Source organism: Desmodus rotundus, chromosome 6, assembly GCF_022682495.2.
Source record: "Desmodus rotundus isolate HL8 chromosome 6, HLdesRot8A.1, whole genome shotgun sequence".
Classification (NCBI taxonomy): Eukaryota; Metazoa; Chordata; class Mammalia; order Chiroptera; family Phyllostomidae; genus Desmodus; species Desmodus rotundus.
The window spans coordinates 41,005,634-41,018,219 of record NC_071392.1 but is presented as its reverse complement, the minus strand read 5'-3'; the positions used below and the strand labels follow the sequence as shown (position 1 = coordinate 41,018,219).

The 12,586-nt window shown below is 36.5% G+C and overlaps 1 protein-coding gene across 1 annotated transcript in view; it reads right to left on the bottom strand.

Annotated features, from left to right (window-relative positions):
• Window positions 1–12,586, bottom strand: part of SEMA3C (semaphorin 3C) — a 171,936-nt gene that overhangs the window by 40,247 nt on the left and 119,103 nt on the right. The window contains exon 12 of the mRNA XM_053926661.1: window positions 8,968–9,190. Coding sequence (XP_053782636.1) covers window positions 8,968–9,190 — 223 coding nt within the window. The remainder of the gene's footprint in view (window positions 1–8,967; window positions 9,191–12,586) is intronic.

The following is a 12,586-nucleotide window of genomic DNA, read 5'->3' as shown; positions in this document are numbered from 1 at the left end:
AGTCCCTTAACAGAATGTGCTCTTGCTATTAGTCTTTATATATCATAAGCCTTGGCATGCAAGAGGTCCCAAAATTATGAGTGAGTAAATAACATCTCTGTGACATATTACCATGTTATTCTGTACTGGTTGACAAAGAGCTATAAAACATACCTATGATATATTTGCATTATCAGTAAGGGCTTTGCCAGAGTTTTAAAACACCAGAATTTATTATTCTTCATTTTAGAAATTCTTAAGAGAAGCATCCAAATAGTTTCATTCTAGTCTTTCAATTAAGCTAGAATTCAAAACCTATGTTGTATTAGTTTTCCATTGCTGCTAAAACAAATCACCACCCATTTTGTGTCTTAAAATAACATAAACTTATTATCTTAGAGTTATATACACTAGAAGTCCAACACAGGTCTCACTGGGTTAAAATCAGGGTGTAGGTCAGAGTGCCTTCATTTCCAGATAGTCTAAGGAGAATCCACTTCCTAGCATTTTCCAGCTTCTAGAGCCCATTCAAATTCCTTGGCATATGGTCTCCTTCCTCCATTGTCAAGGCCAGCAGAGTCCCATCTCTCTGATTACATCTCCCTCTGATGATAGCCGGGAAGGGCCCTCTGCTTTTAAGAAGCCGTTAGACAGAACTTACCCAGACAACTCAGAGAAGTCTCCTCATCACAAGGAGATAGCGTTAGTCATATTTGCAAAGTCTCTTTTGCCATGTAAGGTTCTGGGGATTAGGATGTAGAGAAATGTGAGGGCTGTTATTCTGCCTACCGTATTAGTGGAAGAGAAAAATAAGGGTATAACTAAGTAAAGTAAAACATATGACTATAATACCACAGACTCACCTCAGAAAATCCAGTTTCAAATCTTTTTTTGTTCCCATGTACACTTCATCTTCTAAAACGAAACACTCCTAATTTATTAAAACATTAAATTTATTTTTCTACAATTTGAACTGCTCCCTTTTAGTAAAAGGATTTTTAAAAAAATGACTTTCCACCAAACCACCCCACAACTGACAGCTAGCTACAGACTGCCTGGGAAGTCATACAGAGAAGACCTGGCCTGGCTGAGCAGTGGGCTGTTAATTCTTTCCTAGGGATAAAGGCTGCCAAGTCTACCTTGGGGAAACTTAGCAGCACATCAAGATCAAGGACATAGTATAGTCATTTCTTCTTAACACACCACAAAAGTCTTCATAAATGTCTTTAGGCTACAAAATGTTCTTACATTCATATAACAATTAAGGGTTAAATGAAGGCAACATCCCAATTAAGGGATGAGGTTGTACTGTAGTTGTTTCCTAAACGTGATTAAATAATAAATGGAAAATATCAGTAATTAAATAATAAATGAGCCAGTATTATAGAGCAAATTATTTCTCCTCCTGCTGAGAGGCACTCTCTCATTGCTTGATATTCTGAAATCCTCCTTATATACTAATTGAATATGCAGAATCCATTTTAATTAAGTAAACAGAAGCAGGCCAGAGGGATTCATGTGTGTTTGGTGAGAGTATAAGACATTTTGAATACAAATATAAGCCCCATTTTAAAACAAATTTGAAAGGTGCCAAGATTTAGTGATACATAAAAATTAAGGTGAAGTCCTACCCCATTTTGCATTCTCTTTTCTCCCCCCCAAATATATCTCTCCCAGCCTCTTCATTCCTAAATACATCTAACTAACATTAAAATGTATCACATTTGCAGGTTAAACTCTTGCATAGTTAATTCACACACAAATCCAGTCTGTTCCAAGGCTTCTCTGGCACCTTGTAAAATGCATCTTGCTCACATGTAAGACATGGTGACAACTTGTGGTGGGTGAGACTGAGCGATGTGACTCAAAGCAAGCCACGCCAGTGCTCATGTTGAATGCCAGCGGGTCAGCGATGTCATCTTGGCATATGTGGATAAAACTTCCAGTTCATAGTAAAATGAGAAAAATATAAATGAAATTACCTTAACTTCACAAAAGGAAAATATTGTAAAGTGATGATGGTAAATGAGGTAGTAATGTGCAAAAGATAAAAGCCCAAGATGTGGAACCAAAAGCAAGAGTTTATATCCTGGCTGCAGCATACACTGAACATCTCTGTGATCTTGACTGAGCTTCTGTGCAAACATGGTGAATTACAAGAGCAACTCACTCACTCGGTCATTCAAAGAGCCTACTGAGTGACAACACTGCGTGATGCAGCGTTCTAGTGAGTGACCACGTTCAGTTTATAGCTATGAATAAATTAGACAGATAAGCCTGCCCCCCAGGAAGCCTATATTTTTACAATTCTTCATACAGTAGTTACTCCTAAATAAACAAATGGTTAATTCAGGCAATCTAGCAACACTAAAATTGATATCATCATTAAATTAGACATTATGCAGTCTTTAAAAGGATATATTTCTGAAGAGTAGCTTAAAGAAAAACAATTCTGCTGTTTGAAATATTTTCAGCAATAAGTCATATATTTAGTTTTTAAAAAATTATCTTTTAAAGGTAAAATATAAATGAGAACATTGGTCTCTGGATTAGCAATTACTGTATGGGCTCTCGTCCATTTTTTGGTTTTTTCTTCATAGTCCTTTTCGCTACTTTTCTACATGGTCAAGCAGTCATCACACTGTGATTTATGATCTTTCTCCTGTCAATTCAGCCACCATTCCACTCTGTTCCATTAGTATTCTTACCGTGAAAATCCCTGTAGAATCCTTGCTAAACTCTCAGATGTTTCCAGATTCCACTTTGGAAAGCAGTGAACCACAATGTTATTAAAAGCCGGTGACTTATGAAGGGATTTGCTTTTTACTTCTAAGGGAAGGGGGAGTCTAGACATTATCCTTTGAGTGACATTGGTGCACAGCTTCCCTCTAACAGTAATATTTTCTAAACTCAAATGAACTGTTCCAGCTATCAAATTTTACATGAAGTATTTTGGGGAGTTTTTTTTAAACCGGAAATGCCTGGCTTTACATTTCCATAAGTACACCATTCCAAGAGATGTGAGGCTGGAGCCAGTGAGTCACTGTGAAGGTAGTTACCCTGTAATGCTGGAAGGCAAACACATTAAGTCTTTAGTCACATTTGTGGCACACACTTCAAAACTCCACACTTTCAAAGGATGTGCTGGAGCCAACATTCCAACTTAGTACTCACCCAGTTAAGCAGAAGCTAGTAAGAAGCATGAAACCATATATCCTATACAAGAATTTTGGCAGAACACCACATGGACCAACCTTACACTAAAAAAAATCGTAATAGCATTAAATCATCCTAAACCTCTAACATCCATTCATAAGAATACACTCATGCTTTTATCAGAAACCAGATGTCATTCTGATTCATGTATAGTGTTAAAAATATAAATTTGACAGAATGTGTCTGAGCCTGACCCAGCACTTAAATATTTTCATAACGCCAGAAGCAAAAGAAACACAGGCAAAAATCTCTTCACTGTGCAATGCAGTCAGCTTTGAAAAAATAGCCTGCATGTAAGCATAAAACAGTAAGTGGCAAAGTTAAAGTAGAAATGCCAGTCCTATGAGACTCCTTTCCTGCTGTTTTCAGTCTTTGCTGAAGATTAAAAAAAATAACACAGAAAAAATAAGAAATATAAAAATAAAACCTAAACACTAAGAACTAAACAAACAGGCAAAAAAACCCCACAAAACATCACAAATACTACTAAAGGATATAATAAAACACTGATTTTAAATACGTTTTTTTCAAGTTGCGATCTTTTTTAGAGGGGATAGCAGCAGGAATGCATTAGAAAATAATTAAGCAAAATTAGATATTAGTTTGTTTGAATAGAGTAGCAAAATAATTTTTACTCAAAATAAAAGAAGAAATATTTATTTGGAAAAACTATGAATTCTTTTTTGTAATTCCATATTAGAAAATATCTTTTTTAAACATACATAAAATTTAATGACAAAACAGGGGTCAGCATACTTTTTCTGTAAAAGGCCAAATAATAACATGTTTTCGGCTTTCAGGGCTGAGTGGTCTCCCTGGCAACTACTCAGCTCTGCACAAAAGCAGCCACAGACGAAACCATCCATAGATGGTTGGGGCAAATCTAAGAAAGATTTATTTATGAACACCAAAATCTAAAATCTTAGAACTTTCACTGCTCATGGAATCTTCTTCTTCTTCTTCTTCTTTTTTCAATCATTTAAAAATATAAAATAACATTCTTAGTTTATGGATAACATACAGTGGAGTTAGAGTTGGTTCAGGTTGTAATTTGCTGACCCCTAGACTAGGCATTGATGATGCAAACTGTAAAAAATGAGAAGACAAAGTTCATCTTTCCTTCCTTTCTTCCTGCTATTTTATCTATCTATCTATCTATCTATCTATCTATCTATCTATCTATCTATCATCTATCTATCTTTCTACCCACCTATCTGGCATCTGGCAGCACACAAAATATAGTGAGGCAGTCCCATGAGAGTAGAAGGCAAGTTTATCAGCCTCTCAAACTCAGCCAGAGTCGCACACTGTAATGGGCTAATTAACAGTTACTAGGCACTGAACCCACACAACTACCATGAGTTTCTGTAGCCATAGGATCATTTATAATATTCAAAGTTAATGCAGTTACATAATATCATATTTCCGTTCCAATACACTGTCACGTAAGTTTTTCCTATGGCATCTTTGACAACTTATGTCTTCATTGAATTCCCCTGAATTTTTCATGATTGCAGAGAAACCATAAGAGCAGCTTGCCTTGTGGCAATGATCGGAGCATCATTATTTATTTATTACAGCTGAAGGGCTCTTTATTACTTGGGGATTTGGCAACACCCAAGAAATATTATGTCCTTCCTAAGACATTTGGATACAAAATGCTAAGAAATCCTGGGAACAGTGACCTGTGCTTTTCCCAAGTTCCAGTTCAGAAAAGTATTTTATTTATTTTTAGGAGCACACGAGCGCTGAGAATTCTCTTTTCAAGAAACTTCACCAGCAATCCAGGAACTACATGGGCAGAAAATATTTTATATTGATATATTGGTTGTTAGAATTTCAGGTAGATTAAATTACTGTTTGTGAGTCATAGTGTGGTCTCATATGACCAGGCGGATAAGGTTTGGGGACTGAGTGAGTTACTTTCCCTTCAGAAAGACGCTGTGGGAAAAGCACGGTCAGCACGCACTTGCCTGTCAGAATCATCTTCAGGAGATTTGTGTGGCTCTGTAAGCAATCGTTAGGGAAGCTTCCCACTAATATTAAAAATATGTGCATAAACACTATTTTTCAATATGACACACAATTTGAATACCAATGTAAAAAAGTATATGTAAAGGTGCCAGATACTTACGTGGTAAGAAAAGCCAAAGAACTTGTGTAAAAGCATATTTCTTACTGTCTTCTATCTGAATAAATACTCCTGCACAGTTTATAAAGACTTAAAAATTCCATTCATGAAATTTTCATGTACAATTTCATGAAAAGACAGCTTTATTGTTACACCAGAGTCCACCATTTAGACAGGTTTCAAATGGGAAAAAATAAAAGTTATTTTTTTCTGAGTAACATGAGACATTAGGAAGAGGTTTGATCTAAAATTACTTTACTTCAGGAAAAAAATAAACTTTTTTTCCCAAATGCAAACTATATTGAATGATCTGAGTCAAAGAAAAAGCAACTCTTTGTAGTCATTTAAATAGAGGCTACATCTTAGGATAACACAGCCTATAAATAATGGTATTAGCTTTTGAACTCAGTTATGAATTTATTTAATTACATGAGTAGCAGCAAGCTTACCAGGTACTGTGAATGCCTAGACAGAAAATATGTATCAAGGAGAAATAGCGCCTTGAGAAGAATGTGTGATAAGAATACAAATATGGGAGACAAGATTAAGTGTTGGTTAGAAGGTCTTAGCAGTGAATAAATTAAGTTTCAAGAATGATGTCTAAAATGCTAATAAATCATACAATTTGTGTTATCTAAGAGTAAGTTGTAAATGCAAATACTGAACTCAGGAAGTGGCAATAACTAGCGACGTACATTTGGTATTTGCACAGAATAGATAATTAAAATTAAATGAATGAGAACAAAATTGGAGGAATCACACTAACTAATATCAAACTGTACTATAAGGGCATAGGAATCAAAACAGCATGGTACTGGCATAAAAAACAGACACATAGATCAATGAAGCAGAATAGAGAGCCCAGAAATAAACCCACACCTTTGTAGTCAATTAATATTCAACAGAGGAAGCAAGCACATACAGTGGACTAATAATAGTTTATTCAATAAATGATGTTGGGAAAATTGGACAGATACATGCAGAAAAATGAAACTAAAGCACCTTCTTACAATACACACAAGAATAAATGCAAAGTGGATTAAAGACTTAAATGCTAGACCTGAAACCATAAAAATCCTAGAAGAAACATAGGCCACAAAATCTCAGACATTGTTTGTAGCAATATTTTATCAGATATATCTCCCCAGGCAATGAAAACAAAAGAAAAACTAAATTAATGGGACTATATCAAAATAAAAGTTTTTGTACAGCAAAGGAAATCATCAACACAATAAAAAGACAACCCGCAGAAAACATATTCACTAATACATGTGGTAAGGGGTTAATATTCAAAATTTACAAAGTACTTACAAAACTCAACACCAAAAAACCACAAACAACCCAATTAAAAAAATGGGCAAAGGCTCTGAACAGACACTTTTCCAAAGAAGGCATACAGATGGCCAACAGACATGAAAAGATGCTCAATGTTACTAATCATCAGAGAAATGCAATGTAAAACCACAGCAAGATGCCATCTCACACCTGTCAGAATGGCTATCATCAATAAATCAACAAACAACAAGTGCTGGTGAGGATGTGGAGAAAGGGGAACCCTTTTGCACTGTTGGTGGGAGTGTAGATTGGTGCAGCCACTGTGGAAAGCAGGATGGAGATGTCTCAAAACAATAAAAATGGATCTGCCTTTTGACCCAGTGATCCTACTTCTGGGAATATAGCTGAAAGAATCTAAAACACTAATTGGAAAGAACATAAATACCCCTATGTTCGTTGCAGCATTATTTATAATCACCAAGATATAGAAGCAGCCCAAGTGTCCATTGGTAGATGAGTGAATAAAACAACTATGGGATATTTACACAATGGAATACTACTTGGCCGTAAAAAAGAAGAAAATTTTACCCTTTGGGATAGTACGGGTGGACCTGGAGAACATTATTATGCTAAGTGAAATAAGCCAGTCAGAGAAAGACAAATACCATATGATTTCACTCATGTGTGGAATCTATGAACAAACTGATCTAACAAGCAAAACAGACAGACTCATAAATGGAGAGCAGATGGCTAATGGTGGTAGGGTTGGGTGGGGGGAGGTTAGGGAGTGAAGGGATTGAGCAGAAAGGAAAAAGATTCATGGTGATTGCTGGGGGAATGGGGGTTATAAGGGGAATAAATGGTAATGTAAAAAAATATGATAAAGATTAAATTAAAAAATAAAATGTTTGGCCAAGTTAAAAACAATGAATGAATAAGATGGCTAATGGATATGTAAAAAGAAGAGGACTTGGACAGAACCACAAGGAATACCCACACTCATGGGCTAGAGGAAGGCAGACTAATGGGGAAAATTGAGAAAGAAGTTCCAGAGAAAAAGGAATTTCTGGGGCTTACGGCTGAAGCAACAGGTAAAGAGAGACTCTACAATGCCAAATGATGCAAAGAGGAGATGGATGTATTTCAATGATGAAAGGCCATTGGGTTTTCTTATCATGGGAACACTGAAGACCCTGGAAAAGCCAGTGTTATGGCAGAGGTGGCAATGGGTGAAGGTTAGGTCTAGTTTTCATGTCCTGTCATACGATTTTGAAGCCTAGAATGAAGTGGGGAATAAAATCTAATAAAAAATGAATTAGAATATAATTGATAAAGAACAGTCCTGGAAATATCAGGAGAAGATAAACTTAGAAGCAGAATAGGAAATTGTTAGCCTGGGAGGGTAGGATTATTCCTCAGGTACGGGACAAGGAAAGAGAGGACTAGTGAAAACACAGATCTGTCCAAGTGAGGGAGAGGATGCCAAATAGCACGTCAGATGCTTCTCAACTTCAGCCCATTATAAACTGTAATTATATGAGAGTGAAAGATTCATATCTGAGGTTTTACGTGTAAGAATAAACAAGGGTAATATAAGAACTCTGTAAGAAAAGCACACTTGGAAAATTGTATTTAGCCAAGAAAAAGTATCTTAAAACTAACTGAAGTTTGAGTGCAATTTATTCCTCAGCTCACAATACATTCACATTCCACCACTATGCATCTCACAATGACGTTTACAGACACATTTTATATGTATTTCTTAAACTAGCAGAGAAACTACCTAATTTCATGGGCTAGTTCTAATGTTAAACAAGACAAGTAAAGAGATTTCATCACTGCCTGCAAGGTAGTCAGGGATGTTAGGAAGATATGAATTACTGCCTGAGAGGCAAACTAGTTTCTTTCTCTTGAGTAGTGGTTCTCAACCTTCAGTGTGCATTAGATTCACTGGAGGGCTTGTTAAAACATGGATGGCTGAATATCAGTTCTAGAGTTCCTGGGTTGGCGCCTCAGAATTTGCATTTCTAGTAAATTCTTGGGTGATATTGACTGTGCTCCTCTAGTCCGGGGACCACACTTTGAAAGCCACTGCTACAAGGCTGGCCATTCAACAGCTTATAGGTCTAGAAACAAGAGCATTTTCACTCAACTGTCATTGAAGGAAATTGACAAACTAGAGTCTGTAAATATATTAAAATAGTACCATTAATATGTTTTAAGAAACTATCTGTATTTTTTAAAAACTATCTCACTGATAGTCATACAGAAGTAAACGCTGGGGACTTCTTGGTACCAGTATCACAGCCCTTACCCATTACACTCTTTTCTGCACATTAAAGAGTAGTTTGAGCTCAGATACTCACCTGTCCCGAGAAACAGGACGTTGTATCTACCATCAGCGGCATTCACTCGATCCACGGCTATCTTTGTGTACTTATAGTCGGTGCCAATACGAACAATCAAAGGCCTTTTGTGGATTGGGTAGATGGAATTGTACATGAAAGGGTGGTTCCGAATAAAAGTGACCACGTCATCTGGGAACTCCTTGGTGGTTCGCATATTGGGTGTAAATGCTCCTCCTGGGCACTAAAAAAATATTTTTTTAAATATAAAGTTAATAAAATATTTGCTTAATTTTAGTAATGATCAAAAGTCCTCTAGTTTTCAAAATACTTAGCTCAAGTTGTTTTAAGTTTACTTCTTGTCCACTGACAAGTAGACAGCATAACTATATACGGTACTATGTAATACTAACTGTAGAAAATGAATACATGAGGTGTATAATTTCATCACTTAAACGAGGCTAAGTCCACTTATCCTACCCTATTTGTTTACAGAGAGGAGCTGACACCGTTGTGTATGTAACTTTTCACTCTCCTCATCCATTGCTTTTCTATTTCTTACTGTGCACCAGATACTGTAATTCTGGCAAAAAAAAAATCATGTGGATATAATCAAATGCTGTTACTGGTTAAAATGAATTAGACTATCATTATCCAATTCAATCAGAACTCTAATGTGCAGAAATTTTAGTCCATCTGATCTGTTTTCCCAAAGGAAGGATCTCTGAAGTTGGAACTTGGGTTGGATGTAGTAAATTAGACCTGACAATTCCCCTCTGAAACCACTGAAAGGACCCCAGTGACTTCTATTAAGTGTAGAATAAAATACCAACAGCTTAGCATGGCCTGTAAGGCCCTGGATGCCTGGCCTGTACCAATCACTCCCACAGCTATTCTTGCTGCTCCCGAGCCTCAAGCACACCCCCGCTCACATCGTGGCACTTTCTGTTCCCCATCTGAAATACTCTTCTTCACACAAGTCCATGGCGCTCTCTGTTAACCTCATTCAGTTCTCAGTTGAAATGTTTCTTCCTTAAAGGTGATGACACAAATAAAAATAGCGCTCCCTCTCCATTTCCACTGTCTCCTTAACCTGCTTTATTTTGCTTCATAGTCCTACTTACCTAACTGTACATTATATTAGTTGCTTTTATTTTTATTGTCTGTTTCTCTCTCTGGAATGTAAGCTGTGTATTAACACTAATTGGTTATGTTCTCTTCATTGTTTCACTCTTAGAGCTATAACAAAGCCGACAAATAGTGGATATTTGACAAAGAGTGGTGAATTACTCTATTATATCTGGCATCCAATTTTGGTGTAGGGGCTGTATGAAACAGGGCCTCGATTCTGGCCAAGGGAGGAAAGATTCAGAGTACTGAGTTCAAAGGGGTAGATCGAAAGCAAAAATGAGATCTGGAAAAGGACTGCTGGACGGCTTCAACAGTTCTGGAAAGGGAGCGTGACAAGGGCTTCTGAGGAGAAGAATCCATTTACAGGGCACCTGAGGCCAAACTCAAGGGTAGGCTGGGAGCCCTGGAGCTTGGAACTCACACACACTCACTAACTGGATTCAAGTGTTAAGTGATAGGAGCAAAGCTGTTGGGAATATTCTTTTAACACATAAAAACACTATTTGTCTAACCCTATTAAACATCTGTCAATATCTCTACTTTCAGAAAAAAAAATTTGTCAAATTTTTCTTGCAGATAGCACTGCCATTCTGGTTTTCTTTTATCTCCACTAAAGGGGCACAAGGTAAAAGGAAGCAATGAAGCAAGCTTCCTAACCAATAGCAATGGGCACAGCACCTGTGGTAAACAGCAGGCTGTCATAAGCACAGTAACAAACTGCAAAGTGATACCTTATCCAAAGGCGGCAATGAACCCTTATTTCTAGCTGATTGCTCCTATGCAGGAATATAAACCTAGTGTGGCTAGACTTGGAACGAAGATGGGAATGTGGAATTTTATGTGAAATCTGCCAAAATTTAATGTGGACTCAATGAAAAAAAGATAAACAATATTAGGGACCAAACAAAACATGGCAACCTCTGGGTCAGTCCTTGCAACAGCCGTGGAAGAACGTCAGGCCAGCACCGCCAGGCAGACCCACACTTGCAAGCCAGTCTCAGCAAATTCCTAAGGCAGCCATGTTCATTTAGACTGAATCATGCTGAAAGCAACTTTTAGGCTAACTTTGCCCAGTTAACATTACTAGAACTTTTTACAGGACTAGTAAATATAGTTTGCTTTTTGTAGAAAGGCATAAGTAGCAATTAAATGACTTCACTAAAGAGGGATAATGAGAAAGTAATAAAACTAAGCCTCTTATTTGTTATCCCATTAACTAGAATTTTGCCTGGGGTTCATATGTTTTGTTTTTTCCTTAAAAAAAAAGCATTATATTTAAATATACATGTCTATGAATTGCCCACACTGAAGACCAAATGAGGACAAAGCATTTCATTTGAGGGTATTCTAAACTGATGAATGTGTTCCACACTTCTTGAAAGTGTATGATTATGGGTGTTTTCTACCCTCATTCTTCATACAAAGTGGAAAAAGGGAAATACATTGCTCACGGAATAAGAACATGGAAAGAACAAATGCATGGGCAGTTTAAATAGTTCCAGACTTTCATAAAACAACACTAATTATGGTTTGCTAAGCTGAGATGTCTCTTTAAAATATTTGCAAGCATTCTCATTCGTAAGTTCCAGAGAGATCCAAAGTTAGCACATATTACAACTTGTATAATTTCCAGTTAGTGATTATTTTCATATGCAATAAAATAATTAAATTATGTGTGTTATTTATGGGTTTTACTTCATGATCACTAAAATTCAGATAAGAATTTATATTCATAAAACCATAGTTATTAAATCAGTAATCGAATCAACTAAAATCAGTTATCCTATGTTTACTAAGATATCCCGCATTTGGGACTTCTGTTTATAATATTCACAATAAACTTCTTTCTTAGAAACAAGCATCTCCTAGTATGAGTTTATTTCAAAATTACAAAAAATTAGTTTTGACAATAATTAATATTTCCATCGATTCATAGCAGAAACTACAGATAAATCAAAATAAATGATAATGATGGTGACAAGAACAAAAATTGATTACCCTTTTTGGACTATTTGGATTTGAGAGTTTGCTCACTGTTAACACTGTCAAGTATAAATAAGAGGTGATTAACCCAGCCCTCACCTTGTGTACGTGTAAGCTTGTGTACTGAAATCTAAAGGTAACCATACATCCATGTGCCACCATGAAACAATGCCTCCGTCCATTAATTAGGCTGGTGTCTCATTTCTCAGAAGGATAATTTTACTCTACAAACAGTCATTAAGTAATTTGGGTTAAACTTTTCCTTTAAGTGTTTGTTTTTCTCCAGTTCTAGCGTTCTGTTTATCACACAGTGATAAGCACTCCCTCTCAGAGTAAAGACATTTTAAGTGTCTCGATTACTAAAGTGTTAAGTGAAATGCTAGGAACAATAACAATGCCGTGATAACGAAGTGTCAGCAGTGGTTGCCCCTAATTTCCTTCCTATTCTTGTGCATCTGCCGACCTCTGATGCTCTTAAATGTCTTCCTAATTCTCACATCTATTATGCTAGTTCATCACTAACATA